Source organism: Hippocampus comes, unplaced genomic scaffold, assembly GCF_001891065.2.
Source record: "Hippocampus comes isolate QL1 unplaced genomic scaffold, H_comes_QL1_v1.1 scaffold786, whole genome shotgun sequence".
Lineage (NCBI taxonomy): Eukaryota > Metazoa > Chordata > Actinopteri > Syngnathiformes > Syngnathidae > Hippocampus > Hippocampus comes.
The window spans coordinates 133,348-153,140 of record NW_017805375.1 but is presented as its reverse complement, the minus strand read 5'-3'; the positions used below and the strand labels follow the sequence as shown (position 1 = coordinate 153,140).

The 19,793-nt window shown below is 46.9% G+C and overlaps 1 protein-coding gene across 8 annotated transcripts in view; it reads right to left on the bottom strand.

The window, feature by feature from the left end:
- LOC109517114 (histone deacetylase 4-like) overlaps positions 1 to 19,793 on the bottom strand; it is a 79,006-nt gene that overhangs the window by 29,053 nt on the left and 30,160 nt on the right. For 4 of the 8 annotated variants that reach the window (XM_019872069.1, XM_019872067.1, XM_019872070.1 and 1 more), the window contains exons 4-13: positions 12,210 to 12,407; positions 11,983 to 12,128; positions 11,002 to 11,152; positions 10,505 to 10,625; positions 9,772 to 9,890; positions 5,016 to 5,147; positions 4,438 to 4,544; positions 4,224 to 4,343; positions 3,336 to 3,552; positions 2,514 to 2,725 (exon numbers count right to left, since the gene is read on the bottom strand). In XM_019872069.1, coding sequence (XP_019727628.1) covers positions 2,514 to 2,725; positions 3,336 to 3,552; positions 4,224 to 4,343; positions 4,438 to 4,544; positions 5,016 to 5,147; positions 9,772 to 9,890; positions 10,505 to 10,625; positions 11,002 to 11,152; positions 11,983 to 12,128; positions 12,210 to 12,407 — 1,523 coding nt within the window. Of the gene's footprint in view, positions 1 to 2,513; positions 2,726 to 3,335; positions 3,553 to 4,223; positions 4,344 to 4,437; positions 4,545 to 5,015; positions 5,148 to 9,771; positions 9,891 to 10,504; positions 10,626 to 11,001; positions 11,153 to 11,982; positions 12,129 to 12,209; positions 12,408 to 15,793; positions 15,825 to 16,270; positions 16,626 to 16,714; positions 17,018 to 19,793 lie in introns of those variants that run through there. The other 4 variants (XM_019872073.1, XM_019872074.1, XM_019872072.1 and 1 more) reach the window with 4 other exon arrangements.

The window sequence follows — 19,793 nt, the reverse complement described above, 5'->3', positions numbered from 1 at the left end:
GAGTGTTTGTGCATGCAACACACGAGCATGCACACACACGTCGAAAGACACGCACACTTGGCTGGCATATTGCCCAGGGAACAGTTCATTGACGTCAGAGCGCAGCCTCTTGCCTCATTCCCGTCCCTCTTTTCCAAACAAAGTCAAAACAGCCATTCACTCCCGCAACGCTGCTTCACACTCGTCCTCGCTACCTCGCTTTTCTCTTCCCTGGTGCTCTACCACCTCGTCCAGACCGCAGCAAAGAGCCACCTTTGTCAAAACGCAGATGGAAGCAAGGGAAGCAAAGTAGGAGCGTGGCAAGTTGCATGGACACGATTCTTTTTGGGCATACATTTTTCACAGCCAATAGAGAACGCTGGTCAAATATAAATGCCAAGTTTAAGGGAACGGTCCTTTGTCACTGCTGGGGGCCACGATCATGTCCGAAATGAAAAGAAAGACTAGACTGTCTTCTTTCACAAGAAAAAAATTGTTTCGATCTTTTTCCATTCTTGCGTATCGAGAAGTAGAACATGAGGCGCCTGTCAGCAAAAAATCCGGTGTTAGACCAAAAAGCAGAAAAACAAGCGTTTTGTGAGGAAAAAAAAACAACAAAAACATGTCAAATAGAACAGTGGCTTTGACACATTTTTTGCTTTTGTGACGCCTCAACCTACAAAACAGCAACAAAAAAAAAAAAAGACTCAGCAGGACACTTTGATGGTAAATCATCATTCATGTTGCAAAACAACTTAACATGCTCTGTTGATACCATAAACACTCCTTCTGCGCGAGTATCGGGTGATATGCGCAAATGTTGCGCTGATCTCAAATCCAAGCCATGCAACGCCACCATCTACAGGGATCTGTCAAGTCACTACTGTGGTTTACAAACCCACATTTTATAGACAAGCTGGACGAGACCCCGCTCCGTACCTTCCCGTTAGAAAAACAAATACATTCGGCGGTGGCAGGGAATGACTTGAACGTTCGATTAAAGAGGAGCATGAGGTGGCACTTGATTAAATGAAGCAGTGACTGACGACGCTGGTCAACAGCAATTTCTGAATCAGCCATGGCTTAATGTGTCCCGAAATCTATTTGGGAATCTGATTCCAAAAACGTAGTTCAAGAGAGCAAAAAAAAAGTAAAAATGTCCCAATGAATGATTCATGAAACAATCCAGCATTTTTGGGGAGAGAGACCTGAGAAGCAGAGGGGTTAACAATTTCAGTCAATGAAGCCTTCAGGTCATTTCGAGACTGAAATCCCAAGGCCCCCCACACACACTCCGACAAAGCAACCTTGTCCCTCTCCTAACACTCATTTACACCTCGCATATACTGTACATACGCACACCAGCGCACCACACACGCCCACCATGATTAGGGTGAGTCATATTTCCTGGAAGTCATACACAGAGGCAGCATCGCCGGGAGAACAGTTGCCATGGTGACCGAGAGAAAACACACACACACGCGCGCACACCACACACGCGCACACACACACACACACACACACACACACACACACACACACACACACACACACACACACACACACACACACACACACAAGAAATGCTCAAGAGACTTTTCTGATTGCCCACCATACATTCGGAAACATTTGGCATTCATTTGGGCATCACTCACATGAAGATGCTTATGAAGCAGTAGTGCACCCCCAGGGGAGGGCACTGCCCCCCAGCGGTTGGGTTTGTTCATTGTTTCATCATTAAATAAAAAAATAATAAAATAAAATCACTATATACTATATATAATACTTAAAAAAAAAGGAAAACATAAAATTACTTTTTTGAATGGTACAATAATTCACACTTTGTTTTAATTTTACAAATTATAATGCATTTCATGGACAAATGGGCCCAGACAGTGAATAAAATATTACTTCGAAAAAAATACAAATGGGGAATAAATACATAAATAAAATAGCATAAATCAGGGATGTCAAACTCATTTTCATGTGGACCACTTTTGAGTTACGTCTTCCCTCGGAGGGCCGTGACAAATTTTTAATCGTCACATCGTATTATTACTTGTACACACACACACACACACACACACACACACACACACACACACACACACACACACACACAAAATGAGTGAATGAAATCAGTCAAGTATTTGTTTGTTGGTGGGCCGGATCTGGCCCCCGGGCCTTGAGTTTGACATCAGTCAAGAGCAAAATTGATGCTCATTTCTTTTTCTTTTTGTTGCATTCTTCCATTATATGTCATTGATTTCACAATAGTTCATGAACCACTGACGGACTTTGCGTTTCAGCCCCACTGGGCCTTCCTCAAACCAACCGCTTCACTTCCACCGACGCACGACATGACGCAAAAGCGCGTCCTTGTCACTTGCACGCCCGCTCGCAGTTTTGCTTATGGAGGTGCAAAATGCAAATGTCGACGATGCGAAGCCGCTTATTTTGAGCCGAGGTGATGTGAAATGACCCGGGGCCATAATCTAAAGTGGGTGAGTAGGGCGGAATTGAGGCGGCGGTACCTTGTTGATGATGTGCTGCTGATGCTGGAACTGTTGCTTGTGCTTCTCCAGGAATTGCTGGTGCTGTTGCTGGACCACCAGCTGCTGCAGGGCCTGCGCCTGAGCGCACTGCTGCTGCGGCAGGGGCGCCGACTGGGTTCGACCCAGAGGGTGATGGCCGCGTGCCAGCTTGGACATTGAAGGCGACGGGAGCGCAAGGCCGCTTAAACCAACTGCGGAGCGCAAAAGCATGAAAAGCGTCAGCAGAATCGGGCAGCGAGCTTGATGACTTGCAGAGAAGCGGCAGTTGGTTTTTGCCTCTTGTGATGCATCTGAGAAAGTTTGAGTCGCATGCAATCATTGTTTCGGAAAACTTGTTGCCGAGCTATTTTAACGCCAGCGGGATGTCTCTATTTTAAGATGTTTTATCCTTTGGTGAAATGTTAAGTTTTCTTCCTGCTTTGAGCCTCATGTTATTTTATATCCTCACTTAAAAAACAATGTCACAAGTTGGTGTTTTGCACTGTGTAACTATTCACTCATTAGCACCCCCCAAGGAAGAGAAAAAAATGAAGGCCTGACAAGAAATTGGGTGGACGTCTACAGAACAAGACCCACGAAAAAGTCTTGAGGACCCATGCATGAAAAAGAACGGGAAGTCACTCATTTTGGTTTGCAGCACGCAGCTTCAAATATGTTCCTCATTTTGAGGATTTACTTGATTGCCCACAGCTTTGATTCGACGTGTCGGGACAAGCTGGAAACTATTTTCATTGACGCAACCGACGGCGGAGGGTTTTAAGCCACGGCAGCAGGTCCGATTATACTCGGGCGAATACTGACCCATTGGACCGTGGCTCTGCTCCAACAGCACCATGTGTTGCAGAAGGGGGGCGTGGCCAGCTGCGCCGCTGGCCACGCCCTCTCGCTCCAGACCTGAAGATGCCAAGTAGGCGGGCAAGTGGGCAGCGGGCAGGAAAGGGGGAGTCAAAGGCATGCCCTTCTGCAAGGCGGCAGGCAACGCAAGGCGGCTCTCGGCATCTTGATGTCCTGATATTGCCTACAAAGAACAAAAAAATAATAAAAAATCAGACGCAAAGGCAGACATTGTTGAGACACAAAAGGAAGTGAAATCAGACATACCCAAAGGAGCAATATGAGGAAATAAAAGCGGGGGCAAAAATATGAAGATGATTTTTGCTCTCATTTTTCTGGAGCTGAACTCAAAGGCGGCAGACTTTGACACAAAAGGACGGTTTCTCTCCAACATTGTTCAGAAATCTGTGTCGGTGAACACATCTCCTTTGCCAAGATAACCCCCCCACTCTTTCCAGGTGTGGTATAGAGATGCTGATTACGTGGCATGATTGTTGCATAGGTGTGTGGTGTAGAAAGTGCACTTTTGGGATCTACGCCCATGTTATTCAGCCAGCCCACGATGCGGCGGGCTTTTACTGTATTGCAGTTCATGGCCCGCCATTAGTAAACTATTGGGCATGAAGAATACTTGCAAGCCATAATGACTCCACATTCTAAAAATTGTTAGCATCTCATTGAGGCTAGTATGCAAATAAAAGCCGCAGGCTTGCTTGCATTCAACAATTGAATCAAGGAAGACGGTCATTTATCTAACATGGACTGATGATGGCGCACATGCCAGACGCATGGTGTTGCTTGCTATTCTCTGTCTGTGTTTTTACAGATTTTATCATACCGCACAGGTGTACTTACGGTGCTTCCGGGACATGTAGCCGGCAGCCCCAGCGTAATGTTGGGCAGAGAAGGGGAGGTGTAAAGTGAGAGATGGCTGACGGAACCGTCCCTTGAAACCAGGCGCTGGAGCAGGGACGTCTGAACGGGGATCGACGCGCGTGTGGGTTAAAGGTGTTCACTACGCTGCGTGCGCGTCTTCGCACATCGAGATGAGACGCGATCATGGTGTTACCTCTCCTGGGCTGCTGGAGATTGGAGCCCCGTTCTCGTGGGGGATATTACTGGAGCTGTTGTTGGGGGAGCTGGGACCTGAGCCGGGGGCACTGCTACATGCAGAGTCTGGAAGAGACAAAGCAATCTTTGCCCTATGTTGTCATTTGATGATGTAATTACAAAAATAAACAAATACATTTATTAAACTACACCCCCTCCCAAAAAAAAAAAAAAAAAAATCAGATTTTTTCCAATTTTCAATATGAGTGCGTTTGCATTTACAGAAGACATGAAACATGTACGCACAAATTGTGCATTAAAAATATGATTTAAGGCCAATGTAAGAGGAGTTTGAAATGATATTAAAATTGTAAATTGTAATTTACCGTTTAAAATTTTTAGTGGGGAATCAATTGTTGTGCACCGTTTTGCTTTTATGGGGACGATCTGATCAAAGCGTTCACACTGCGCTCACATCGGCAGTTGTCCGCTCGGCATCCGATTTTTATCTGCCTTTGCAAGACTTGATTCCGCTCTGGCTGAGTCAACTCGAGCACCAAAAAAAAAAAAAACCTGCTACATTGGAAATCCACTCACCGGCAATATCCAGGGAGCGTTTCTTGGCCGTAGTGACGGGGCCGCCGTCTTTCCTGCGGAGGAGAGGGCTGCTGCGGCGCTCCGTCACCTTCTGCTTTAGTCGCGAGCGAAGCTTCAGGTTGGGTTCGGAGGCTGGAAAGAAACCAAAGACGGATTGAACCAGAGCGGCTAAAGGTCGATTAAATTTGGGGCTAAAAGGGAGTGCTTTTAAATGGACCCCCCCCCCCCGAGAAATGTGTTGCCCCTCAAATGACAGAAATGTCTTTATGTTGAAGTTAAGTGTGTGACTCAGGCTACGGTTAGCTGGAGGAAAAAGACCCTGCATTGCCCGAGTGTACAGCTGTCATGGTGGATGCTGGCCAGTCTTGACTTTTTTTTTTTTTTTTCCTCTGTCAGAAAAGCTCAAACAGAAGGAGCTTTCTTCTCTTCTCCAGCAGCTTCCTTCTGCTTAATTACTTGACTCGGGCCGCTTAAAAAAACGTTTGACCTTCAAGCTCTTCCCCGCAGCTTTGCATCTCACAGATCCTTCGACATTCACAGAAAGAGTGGCCTCTTTTGACTCGTCCAAGAAAGCTATGCGTGCCACTTTTTCTTCAACTGTCTTTCTAAACAGGCTTCAAGCGCAACCCGATTCTTGCAAGAAGGACGGCTGATACCACTTTTGAGTTTTCACTCTTGAGAAGTCGCTGACACCGATACAGAATGACGGAACTTTTGATACATAAAATTTCAAGGAGCACAATGACAGGTAATTGCCAGGAAGGACTTTTCTTTCTTTTTGACGCACATGACGATTTGCCTGTGGGACAAACCGGCGCAGTGTAGCGCCAACTGTTGGCGAGGAGGCTTGACCCGATGTCAGACTTGCTTTATCGGCAGCTTTCACAAGTGTCGAGCACCCGACACCTTGGAATAAGGCCAGTGACTCTGCTCTGGCCGGCGACCAAAAATCTTTAGTTGAATGAGGTAGCTCTTAGCTACTTCGCTCTCATTTCAAAATACGCATTACCATGATGCTACATTTACAAAAGGAAAACTGATTGGCAGATGTAGTCCAAGAAATCTGCAACGCACCGATATCCTGAATTTGGTGGTTGCACAGGTCAAATTGTATGAAACGACTCAAGATATACAGAGTCAAGGTTCAATTTGTGCATCCTTAGCAATAAAGGGCGGACAAAATGGGAGTGAGGAGGGAGAAAGAAAAGGAGAGCAAACACGGAGTGGCGGATTAAAGGGAGGTTGAAGGAGGCAGTGGCCGCCACGAGAGCGTTGGTCTCAGGGCACAGTGACTTTGACGGTCGGTAATGCCGAGTGGGCAAAAGCAGAGCGGCGTGCACATGCCACTCTTCTCTGTGCGCGCGGTCCAGACTGCTTTTACTGCTGACACTGGCGCTTTGACTCACCTCCATTCGTCTCTCGCGCTAATTCCCCACCTCTCCCTTGCCCTTGGCATAACTTTCCTTCCTCTTCATTTTTTTTTTCAATCTCAGCAATGCTCTTTTTCTAAAAATAACACATGAAGCAAATATGGAATTTTCCACGTTATTTCAACTTGGCCCTCCTATTGCGCCTCTTCATGGGTCTATTACTATTGGCGGCAACTCGTCTTCCCGACGGACTGAATCTCACACTACTGTATATTCAGACACTAATTAACTCATTCACCGAGAGCCATTCTCAAAGCAGCGTTGCCCATCGTGCCAGCCCCTTAAAAACCCCACAGAACATTGCAACTTGTGACAATACAAGCGCCGAATCAATCAAAAGACATGCTAGCTTTCTAGCTAGCCGATGAAGCCATTAAGAAAAACTTTTGCATGAGGAGTGTGCCTGTATTTGCTAACATGTATTCATTGTTGGTAAAGGCGAGTTGAATGACTTCAGAACCTAGTGTGAATATTTGTTTACCCACGTGAGATTCACATCAGTTTGTGCTAGCTTGTTGTTTAGGCTAAGATGCTAGCTAATACTCTTCCTGAGCCTCATAAGAAGGTAATTTGTTTGCATTGAATGATATCATTACTGAATAGTCATATATGGAACACGGCTTCGTGATTGTTTCCAAACTGGAAGCATGGTGTCGGTGCTTCATGAGCTTCTCCAAAAACATTCAATATGACATTTCCCTGGCCCTTCACCTGCCCGAATGTCCTTTTGTTGATGGAATAACAACAACTGCATTTGTATCAACATCGAGCTCATCCAAACATGGCACTTCGTCAATTTGTTACCGTAAGCTCACTCGCACCACCTTATTCTACAAGATCAAAACCGAAACTCACAAGCGCCATTTTCACTATGCACAGTGAGCTTGAGCCAAGTCCACATTGTGTATTGCGGTACAAACACATGAGGGGGACACTCACACCTTATAATTCTACCTTGATGAGATGGTCAGAGCCTTAATACCACAACAAGGAGAGAGGAAATTGCTTCCATTAGACAAAACATATTGACCGATTGTCTGTTTTGGAAAAACTGTGAGTCCCACCTGCGTTGCTCGAGTCACGTGGGTTGAGTCCTGCGGGTTTTTCGAGGAAAAGCAGCAGCAAGATGTGTACCAATCAATAGTTTGGCCCGAAACTCATCAGTCCAATTCCAAGAAACCGCAGCAGTATGCAGGCAATTGATTTCGACAACGTGGATTTTGTCTCTTGCACATTTCTTCAAGTCTCTCCGACCGAGCGAAGCCACACTGCTTCGTTCTCGCCTTGTTGCGGTTCTACGTTGATATGATCTTTTCTTTCAAGCTAACAATGACAAATATAGCCAGGCCTCCTGTGGCTGCATGTCGGAGTGGTAAACAAGGGCGCACCAAAGAGCCGGCTGACATTTTCCCCTCTGATGCTGAAAACTAAGCAGGCCTTCCTGTGACCTGACATCGTTCAAATGAGCGGCATCCACTGCTGGCCGTTCACAAAGCCCATGATGGTAAACAAATGTGGTGGGCGGTAGGGAAAAAAAAGGTTTTGTTTTTTTTCTCATTTACATTATACATACTTAAATATCAATAAGAGAGCAACGAATGAGTGGGCCAGTGTGCATATTTTGGAATCCATTATAAACGCCTACAATAGTGCGGGAAGATCTGAGGTACTGTATCCATTGTGCACATGTCCTACAGGTCTGCCTTCAGCAAGTGGTTCTCAAAACCTCTCACAACCAACATTAAAGAACAGTAGCACAGTAGGCCTGAGTGTTCATCAATCTAAAAGAGAGGCCACTGCAACATTACACAGTTTGGTGCAGAAGGAAGCGGTCAGCAACAAAGGTAAGTTTGCGTTCAGATTCATTTCTGGCGATTACATCACGAAGGCAGGTCAGGACGAAGCACAAGTCTCACACCCAAAGAGCAGTCGAGAAATTGGATGAATGTCCTCAGAATGCAAAAATGAGCATGAAGCCGTTTGTCTGTTGTTACTGATTGTTGAAAGCGGCGCCAGTAGAAGTCATTTCATCAATGAGTGACATAGAAATGTCAAGCGTGCGCACATGTGTGGGAGTGCGACAGCAAGCGAGAGCATTGCGTTGTCCATGTCGGGCCAGACGGACTTCCTGGAGCTGCATTCAAAGTGCTTCTCTGTTTGCTCAGAGGCAGTATAGCAAAGCCTCTCACAGAATTTGGACAATGCGCGACTGTTGCACTTTTGCTGCATGTCTGAGCTCACTAGACAGAAAATAATTCTCCGCATATCTATAATTCACATAGACATCACTAAAATGGGTCACCGCTGGGGGTTGGTTGGGGTGAAAGAAAAAAGCGTCACGCGTGACAGCGGCGTTCGTCAGGAGGAACGTGCAACCGGGGCGTTCTCTGTTCCTCGCTTCCTGTCGAGTGACATTCATGGCGCTGATAATCGCGCCTTTGCTGACATTGAACACAAGGCAAGAAAAAATGCTGAGCGCAAAATACAAACATAACCCAGGAGACCGGGAAATTGACCACATATGACAGCAAATGGCTGCCAATCCAGAGAACCTGGAGCAGCAAGATGCGAAGCTGCTGATGGCGAGAAAATAATCATGTCATAATAACCCGATCAGACTTAACAGATAGCGAGACGTGAGACATGAGAGCAGGATGTTTCCCAAAGGCAAAGGCTGAGACAGGACAAGTCCATCGATGACGTCTGCGAGATTTGTCGGCATCTGTCTAAACATGACTCGAAAACAGGGATGGGCGAGACATCTAAAAATAAACTCTCAAATTGTTGCCACAAATTGTTTTCCATTTCTCGTATAGAAAAAACAAATGACATGACTCAAAACAAGTCTGGGGGGGGGGGGTTCATCTTGATGGTCGCTTTTAGGAAAAATCGTGTTTTAATGGGGGGCCAAAAACTCCAAAGTTGGCAACACCCTGGTACGGACTGTGCTTGCTTTTGCAAGTAGCACGAGCTAAGAGTCATCTGTCGGACGTCAGATCAATTTGTCATGGCGTGCTAGCATGCTAGCTAGCACTACTGATGAGCCTCATGTGAAGGTGCTTTTAAGTCATTTAAATCCTGAATAAAGTGGTTTATGGAACATGGGTTCACAATTGTGTACATGTTAGATGTCCGTGTTGTTCCAGACCACAGTATAAAAAAAAAAAAACAGCTAAATGGAATACCAGTCTCAACTTTGCTGCCAACATCTACAGGCAATTACGAAAAAGGCGGGACGTCAATGACTTGCGCTGTTTGCGACAACAATCAGTCCCGACCCCACCCACTTCGTTGTACTGTCGCGGTGAAACATGGCTCTTCCTTACCTGTTTTGCGGAGTGGGAAGTCGTCTTTTGAGTCGTACGTGCCCAGCACTGCGTGGTGGTATGCTGACATCATCGCTTGAGGAGGGGAGCTTTGATCCAGTGAACTGTGTTGTGTTTTCCTAGGGCGAGGGGGGAGGGGAGAATGTTAAACAATCAGATGTGTGAGGTGCATCTTCACATCCATCCACCCTCAGAGACTCTCCAAGAAAACCACAAAAAGTGGCTTGATTCCTTTGGGTTCCATAAAACTGCACACTTCAATTCAAATGACTGGATGAAAACAGCCGTGGGAGCCCCGCCGATAAACTTGTCAACTTGATTGTCTCAACTCATGCGCACACATCCGCCAGCGACAAAGAAAGCTTGTCTCCGTCTGCAAGGTCAAATCGTAGCATTATGAACGCCGATGTGGGCGGCACGGACAAAGACGTCGCATTGGGGCTGAGGCGAATGAGACTCAAATGCATGATTTGCCTCCATCTCTTCGGCGGCCAAAGAGGCAAAACGTACGCCGCAAACAGCAGGGCAAGACGTCACAAAGCTGAGAAACGGAAAGCACGTGAGAGAAAAGAAAGAAAGCCCTTTTTCAAACACCCACATTCACAAATCTGGCCTTAAAAAAAAAAAAGTCGGCTATCAATCACTGACATCAACAAAAATTAAACAACTCTCAAAGGCGAGTGGTGATGAAGGGGATTTGCAAAGTACATCAGAAACGGACGCCGACACTCACCCGTACCAGTAGCGGGGATCGTTGGACAGACAGTGGTTTAAGTTTCGCTGAGCCAAGGCTTTCTTCTTGTTCAGGACAAACTCTTGAAGTCGCATCTTGACCTCGGTGCTGGCCACCGCGCCTGATATCACACGGGAGAAAGGACGATCACAACGTGATGAACGAATCATGAATTGGCGTTCTGCGGGCGCGACAATATCCCGGCGTTTGAGTTTCGGAGAGTGACAGAAGACTCAGATAATCTGTATGTTGGTATGCAGGCACTAAGTGAATGTTAGTCATCACCTTTCATAAACTCTTGCTAGATGTGACAGATGTGGTGATTTAGACCACTATTGCATCCAATTTGTTTTTTCGTTGCTCATCCAAATTGGCTCAACGACATTTTCAGTCAATCGGTATTACCCAAGAGATGGGCTGCATGCGACTCTTCAAAAAAGATGGAAAAATCCTCTTCCTTCAAACGTGGCCTTTTGGCGCTTGTCGTGTCTACTCACTTTCTTGGCCGCGCTCCTTGTTTTTGAGCTGCAGTAGCTTGTGTTCCCGGTGCTGCTTCTCCAACTGCTGCTCGTTGCGCTGCTGCTCCACCTTCCTCTGATGCTCCAGCAGCTCCTGCTGATGTTTCAACGTCATCAAATCCTGTTGGTGCTGTTGGAGGGACAGAAAGAGACGACGGTTAAACCAAGGAGTTGCGTAATGTGTGTGCGTGGGAGGGGGCGGGGGGTGGGGGGGTGGCACAAATGATTCAAGGATTATGTTTTGGATGAAGTTGGGGAGGGGGGTGTGGGGAACAACTATGACATCTGCCGACAGCTGTCACGACAAAAGCAACACATAAAGTTGAGCTATATAGACAGCTGGTCAAACAAGTTATTCGATTAATCGTTAGTTAATTGCACGGTTGGATACACTGCATGTCCAATTTAAATTTTTATTTTCAAATCAACCAAACTATCGGTCTCAACTTTCTCTTCTTCAGCCTGCAAGAGCCGTTCAACATTTTATCACCTTAACATTGAATGTCTGGACAATAATGAGTGAATAACAAGTTCGCAACATTTGTGTCTGCTTTTTTTTGGGGGGGGGGGGGCAGGAGGGTTTAAAAACGGATTGCCGTAATGCTTCGGTGAAGAAGGAAGCGGTCAGCCACGACGTTGCACACTGATCCCTTTCCCCTCGCTTCAACTGCTTAGTCAGCTCATCGTTTTGATTCATTGCATCACTTGTGGCTTGAAGACCTTTGAACAAGAGTTTGGGAAGATGACGTAACCTCACTTGTTTGCTTTTGTGAAGTAGTAAAATCTCAGGGCGTCGCCAAGAGTGCAGACTCTATTCATTGAATGACAGGCAGATTTTGTTGTAGCAAATGAAATTAGCCGTCGAACATGATTTTGGTGTTAGCGCAGCACACTATAGGACAGCGGGAAGGTGTTTTCAGCAAGTTGAACGATGGGGTGGTTGGTAGACGGTCAACTCACCTGGATGTGATCATGAAGCTGGGCTTCGTGTTGTCTGGACAGCTGTTCATGCTGCCTCTGAAACTCAGCAATGAGTAACTGCCTCTGGAGCTGCTGTTTGTGTTTGAGAGCCACCAGCTCCTGCTGCAGCTGCTGCTCTTGGTGGCCTGCAAAAAAAAAAAAAAAAAAATCAGGCTCTGACCGCACGTAAATGGAGTCCTCATGGCTCAGGGATCAACAGTACTGACTAATGCACGGCCCATTGCTCGGCTCATTTGATGTGGGGCAAGCGGTGGAGGTGGGCGGCGCAGGGTGTGGCTGGGGGACTAAACCGTAGGGGGTCTGTTGGTGGTGGTGGTGGTGGTCAACCATCCGCAGGTCCATAGGGAGGATCGTTGTGGCCGTGGGGGGCACCGGCGCGGGCAGGGCTGCTGCGCTCACGTCAACTGGGTGACAAAAAAGGATTAAAAAAAGGAAAGAATTAGAATAGAAAAAGATATCCACAACCTGGCTAACTTCTGGTGAAAGGTGAAAACTAAACATTTTTATTGCCGTAAGTTAAAAATAGGTAATATGCAGTTAAGAGACTAATTTTGAAACTTTTATGGAAAAGGTCTTTTCAAGGGGCATTTCGAAAGAAAACTGTAAACGATCTACTTCAAAAGCAGTCAAGTGCCAAATTTTCCCAACCTGACCAAATGAATTCAGGCCCAAGTTTGGAGATGAGCTGCAGGCTGTGAGGCAGGTGTGCTGCCTGTCCACTTATTCTTGCTCAGGAGGAGCGCTTTTTTGTTTTGGTTTTATTGTGTAAGAGCATTAGCCCCCAAAAAGTCTAAAAATACAACGTGCCGGTGACGACCGTGGGGCCGACATCAATCTTCTTTGTGTAGTTTTGCAACAGCAAATCTGCCCTTTCGACCTGGCGGCCGTGTACCGTAAACACGCCGGCCCTTTCATTTATTCACCGATACAAACCCAACCGAGGAGGGAAAACAAAAAAGGAGAAGAGTCTCGGACGCGCACTTGACTTGAGTGATGAAATATGGCAGCGGAGAGCAAAAACAATCCCACTCCTACATGAGTTCTGCAGCGGAGATTTGCTGACACGCATACATGGCTTACTGTCAGCGTGTGCGTGTGTGCATGCATGTGCGTGTGTCTTTCATTTTTGAGTCCAATGCAGATTTGTAGTGTGCTGTTGTGAAGTGCTGCTCAGGAGTGAGGAATAGTCGACGTGGCAGAGACAAAAGCTAAATAAGAAATACTCTGTTGGTCACCATGGTAACGGCAAGGATGCTAGCCAGCGTGCCATTTGAATGAATCGGAAGCTGTTGTTTTTTTTTTTTTTTTTTTTAGAGTGCGTACCGTTGCTTTGGTTGGCCTTCAAGCAGCTGACTCATCCGCATTGCAAGACGCGAGAACAATTTGATGGGTTGTTGATTGTCACTGTGGGATGCGCCGATATCACTCCAGCTGTGAAAATGACTATTTTCCCCATTAAAGACAGATGGGCGGCATTATACGTTGCGCAGTTCGAGCTGTCATCTTATCGAACATGAAATTGGCGGCTGAGGATGAAAACTGCGGATGATCCATTTGAGATGGCAACCATGTTGATCCGTTCATCCTTTTTAGGGCGGCAGATTAGCTGCGAAATGTCCCGGCTGACTTTTGGCGAGAGAAGCGAGGTACACACGGGAATGGTCTCCAGTCAATCGCAGGGCACGCATCAACAAACAAGAACCTACAGTCACACTTCGGAGTCTTTTGTGAACAAAAGATTACTTCTGGGGCGAGAACCAGGGTACACCTTGGACAGGTCCGCACCCACATGCCTCTTGACGCACCGCAACAAAAAAACCTGACCTTGTATCGGGGTTTGAGTGCGCAGATGGAGTGTATTGCATTGTATTAATTTCACTTCACCCACAAAAACATTGTCAAGGAAGAAGTGGGTTGCCGCAAAAAGAGAGGCGAGCTACACCCGGGACTGGTCGCCAGTCAATCGCAGGGCACATACTGGTTAAACAAGCGACCATTCACACACACATCCACACTTCGGGACAATTCACGGTCTTCAGTTCACCTCAATTCGCTCTTGGTGAGAGAACACCCTGGACTGGCCACCAATGCGCACGCGCGCGCGCGCGCACACACACACACACACACACACACACACACACACACACACACACACACACACACACACACACACAGGTCCCCAAAATATGCACGTTACACACCTTACATTTGAAGCAACAATGATTGCTCCCTTCTTCAGCGTCACTAAACATTTCGAAGCGGTCAGACTCAACCTCCGCGAATTCTGTTATCTGAACACCGAGATCAAATTCGCGTGCGCATCATTCCGTTTCTCCCGCTCGAAACGGGACCCGGAGGGAGCCGCCTGCTGCCACTAGTCAATATCTCCAGCCCATTGGTGAGCCCTTCCCACCCATCCCGGACGCCGCGAGCAGTCAAGTGACCAATCGGCTGGCAAACGTACTTGCAGTTACTGGCGGAGCTAGCCCGTGACATGGTTGGTAGCGGGCAGCGTTTCAGCGAGGGAGGAAACTTGACACCCCGTCAACAGGACGGCAAGGAGGGAAGAAAGGGTGTGGCAGGACCAGACATGCTGGCGCATCAGTGCGTGTGCGCTTTATTTGTCAAGGGCATGCTTGGGATCTTGATACAGGAGGCGGGGTTATATTTTGGGGGCGGTCCCTAAATTTGATTAGGCAACAAGCTAATTTCATCAAGTGATAGTTGTAGTATCGATAATCTGCTTCGAAAATTGTCAGCGCCAACAATCGCAACGTTTGGCAGAAAAGTCACCTATCTATCTGTTATCAGCATCCAATACGATTTCAGAAGTTTTGCGTTTCATCGACGGGTTTGGTCAATGATGAGTGAAGAAGCTCACGTTTTTTTAAAATGGTGAAACTGTGAACAATTGCTCTCGGTGTGCAGAAATAAGACTTGGCACAGCAAACCAAAGTCTGTCACTAATGGCTCAGCTCTCACATTAGACAAAATTATTTCTGACTGTGTTTTGCATGCTCTCGCCCGAAGTTTAAAACGCATTACAGCTGGCCTTTAAATCCCAAAAGATAACCAGAAGACAGAAGTCACAAGCGAGGACTCCACCCAACATCCTACAAATCAACTGCATGTTGAAGAGGTTTTCACTTCTGTTGACACGCTGTCTCTTTGACTATTTTTATTCTTTTTTTAATGAGCCCGAAATGGAAGCAGGTCTGCTTGACAAATGGCAAAATTGCAAACACCATTGCCATCTCACTCAATAGCGCCACCTGGAAAGTTTGAAAAAAAAATAGCCCCCAACAAAGGTTTCATCCATCAGCAGAAAATAGGAAGGACCTGCAGACCATAAATTTACTTTTGACTTTGGGTTAGTTGAGTGTTAGCGTCTTCTCCATGCTCCTTGTGAGTGTTTTCATTTTGTATTTGTACGTTTGACTGTTCAGTGAACAGCTGAGAGTGCAGCAGCGAGTATCATGCTCCGAGTTTTTTCCCCTTTCCAGAAACCTTATTCAAATTTTGCTCCGTGACAACCCAAAAAAACAACAAAGCAACGGCTTGTAGCTCATAAATTTTGGAAGGAAGGGCACAGCTAGTCAAGGTAATAATAACAACAACAACAACTTATGTAATTTAGGGTTCAGCACCTTGCCCAAGGACACTCACTGATGGTCGGAATGGGGAATCGAACATCAGACCCTTTGGTCACTGGACAACCCAATGGACCAATTGAGCCGCAGCCACTTGGGCAGCACTGTGTGAGTAGACAAAGCAAACAATTGCCCCTCACCTCCAGTATGGAGCATTTCGAGCAGGGGTGCCCAAAGTCCGGTCCTGGGGAGCCCCTAGCCAGCGTGTTTTGTCTTTTTCTGTCTGCCGCCTCCAACACACTCGATTCAATTGCGCAAGCTCACGAGCGGGCTTCTGTAACACTTACTCGTGAGCTGATCATTTGAATCAGGTGTATTGGAGGAAATGGGGGGACTTGTGAAAGAGGTTGGATAGGGGCTCCGGAGGACCACACTTGCGCACCACCGGTATAGAGCCTTCAGTGAAGCAAACATGCATGTTTTGAAAATGTAACTTGAGAAAGGGAGAACAACTCTGGGAATCGAAACCCTTGAACCTGAGAACTGTAAGGCGCAGCTCAACACTAACTCGCCGTGCTTGGCGAGAAAGCAAACCTCTCAACTAATTTTTCCTCAACTTTTTTTTTTTTTTTACGTAAATGCCGAGAAAAACAGACAGGGGACAGATGAATTCTCACCCTAAACTTTTGCACATACACGAACGAACATACACGAGCACAAACAATCCCGTCGGGGGCGGCGCAGATGCGACCTCTGCCATCTGTTCCATTCACTTGAATGGCGCGCTGTGTCGTGAGAGGAGCGTCTCTGGACACCGGGACCATTCAAGAAACACAGTCACTCGACTCGAGGCTGCCCCGCACGCCCACGCAGCAAATGAGCATGTGAGCACAACGACTCGCCCGACCGGAGCGAGAACGCGGCCGGCGGTGAGATCGCAGTGAAGCACGGCAACGCGCCGAACAACAACAACACGACGGTGGCAAGAGAAACCCCAAGTCCACGTTGACTCGGGGGCAACGCACACAAGTCAAGTCGGGAGGTCCGGGAACGGTTAAGCGAGCGCTCCGAACACACACACTTCCATTGCATACGGAACAATAACAAGAGGATCTTCTTACCCATCAGTTGCGCTTCCGCGGGGCAAACGTGAGTAGAGTATTTGCTGCGAGCCTCCCACCCACCTCCCCACCCTCCCCCACAAAAAATATCAAAAGTCAAACTGTGAAGCGAAGTCCGCAAAAAAAAAAAAAAAAAAAACGCGCGCGCACACAAGAGATAAATGTTGTTTTCCTGGTGGGAAGGGAGTGAGAGCTCTTTCCCACTCCGAGTGTCTCTCGCCTGTCTCGGTTTTCCCTGACCGACGCGCTGACTGGCTCGGGTCTGCCCTCCGGCTGCCTCGCTCTCCTCCCCTCTCTCCCTCTGCCGACTGCCTGCCTGCCCGCCTCCCCTCTCCCTCTTCCTCTTCCTCTCCTCTCTCTCTCTCTCTCTCTCTCTCTCTCTCCAGGAATTTATTTCCACATTTCCCCCCCATTCTCTGTAAGGGGAATATATAATGAATACTTCTCAGTGTTTTCTTAAGGATTTTTTTTTTGGGGGGGGGGGCGTGTAAAATAAATAAATCACTAAATCAATCAAAAACGACCGCTGCCATTTGGCCATCCCTGGTCTCTCCACTCCCACAGCGTGTCAACTCGCTGAAAAGTTTGAATATTAAATGAACAGATGGCACTGGTCTATTTTCCCTGACATTTTTTTAGGCTGAAAGTGGAGATTTTTATAGCATCATGTGACTGTTTTGAAGTGATGCCTGCCTAGGTGCCTGTCATTTTGCAATTTGAAAGTGGAACGAGTGTTGAAGACATTCCCCGCGTGTGCAACGACTTTTCAACATGATTAAAGAATGTTGAGACAGGATCTGAAACGATAAAAGAACGTGTTTTTTTCCTCCGATTTTCATTGATCGCCGATGGGTCTGGCACGAAAAAAAAAGTATTAAAAAGTTATCCGCCAACATACAGTAACTACAAATGTGTCGGCGAGGTGCCGAAAATAAGCATCGACGTGTTTCGATTCGTCAAACAAGTTTGCGGCGTCGCGAAAAAAAATCTGGTCGTGGTTTTTGCGATCACGGCACCGATTTTGATCTGCGTGTAGCTGTTGTGCGCAAACGTACTCGTCCGCGTGCGTGAAAGGCACAAAGTGCATATCGGCCCATGTTTTTGGAGCTATTTTTGAAGTCAGAAGCTTTTCTACGACGGGTAAACACACACACAAACACCTGGCATTGAAAAAAAGGGCCCGTTATCAGGGCGATGTGCGCCGCTGACGTCAAAGCCTTACCTAAGCTTCATGACCTCGATAAGAGCCCAAATCGTGCGCAAAGCCCCTCTTCATTTTTAGAACAGGGACGAGACCCGGCGGGGGGGGGGGCAATGACCCCACGTGGCCGAGCAGCGAGCAGCCAGACCGCGAGGGTAAACGCCCGCGTATAGGGAAGCATTCGAACGCGGTCAAAGATCAGGGCAGATTATCGATGCGGCTCAATGCACCTTGAAAACCATGCAGAGAGTTTTCGATACCTTCATTCATTTTTTTTTTCCCACTGGGTCACTAAAATCGATGTCCGATTTAAATTTTTTCTTTCATCCAAACTCAGGAACCACGAGGCGGCACGGTGGGCAACCGGTGACATTTGGGTTTCCTCGCTGCCACGCGAATGAACATCTTAAAGCACTGGTGTCAAACTCAAGGCCCGGGGGCCAGATCTGGCCCGTCACATCTTTTTATGTGGCCCGCGAAAGCAAATCAAACATGTCAACTTGCATGATGCTAGCTAAAATCTCGACCAAAATGTCAAATTTTCATATGTAATAAATAAGAGACACATTTTCTTGTAACCAAACCCCTCATTACAGTAGTTGAATAAACCGTTATTATTGACTTTTTTTAATTTGGTTTCAGTCATAACGGCCCTCTAAGGGAAACTGTAACTAAAATGCGGCCCACGACATAAATGAAATTGACGCGCCTGTCCTAAAGTGAGGGCACCTTGTCGACGCCGAAGATTTGGAGGCGGGCTTGTGCCATTACTCGCATCAGCCGGCAAGAGAACCAGACAAGGCGATAAGTGAGCATATCCCAGATAAATCTCTCATGTAGTTATCTGCATGAGAGCCGGCGTGCGTGCATGCGTGCGTGTGCATTCAATAATGCATGCGGCATAATGATTTCAAGGCTTTTCCAAGTACGCAGCGTGGCGGCCGGGCAGACAGGACCAATGAATAAATCATGCACGGCATCGGCCTCGTAACGTACACACAAACACGGCGGGCCCGGCGTGCTAGCAGCTCGTCCCGTGGGTGAAAATGGGTCGAAAACGTCAACTTTGATTTTGAGCCGCCTTAAATTCATCTTTGTCTTCCTCTGCTTGGAAACCAAAAAGGAAAAAGGCCGGGGGGAGGATTTTCTTTCATCCGCGTCCCCCCGATAATCACATACGGGGACTCCAAAAAACGGGAGCTACCGTGTCATTTATTATTGATTCGGGTTATTTATAATACACACGCACTCTTGTTGCAACATGCTCGTCAACCCCCCCCCAATTTTTTCGCATGCTGTCCCGCTGCTACTCTACTTTTCAAAAATTAAATATCTTCATTTCAGAAGAAAAACAAGAGTTGTCATGGATGCCCCACCCATCAATTTAGTACGAAATCATAAAGATAAAGATAAAGATGTTAACTACACATTCGTTCATTCTGTGACCAATGATTCAAAACACGCGTATGGCAAAGCTCGTTTTGAAATTGAAATGAATGGAAATGACATTGATCCGTTCCAGCCGATAGATAACACATATCGAAATATAAAGAATGTAAAGAATGATCAGTTTTTGCATGATGGCTCCTTCTGGTACGCAGGACAGGCACAAACGGAGAGACTTTCACATCTCAGTAGGTCAGTCAACTGCAATCGCGTTGATTGTTTTTCATTGAAGAGAAAGAAAATATGCCAGTGAATCCAGTGGACCCCTCAATTCCCGGGGGACATGGACCGGGCCCGACGGCGAATAGCAAAAATCTGTGAATAATTGATGCTCACTGTAGTGGCCATTACAAAAAAAATAAATAAATAAAAATTGCATTTCTCCTATCAGCTACAGTATCGGGGGGGGGGGGGGGGGGGGGAGGAGAAAAA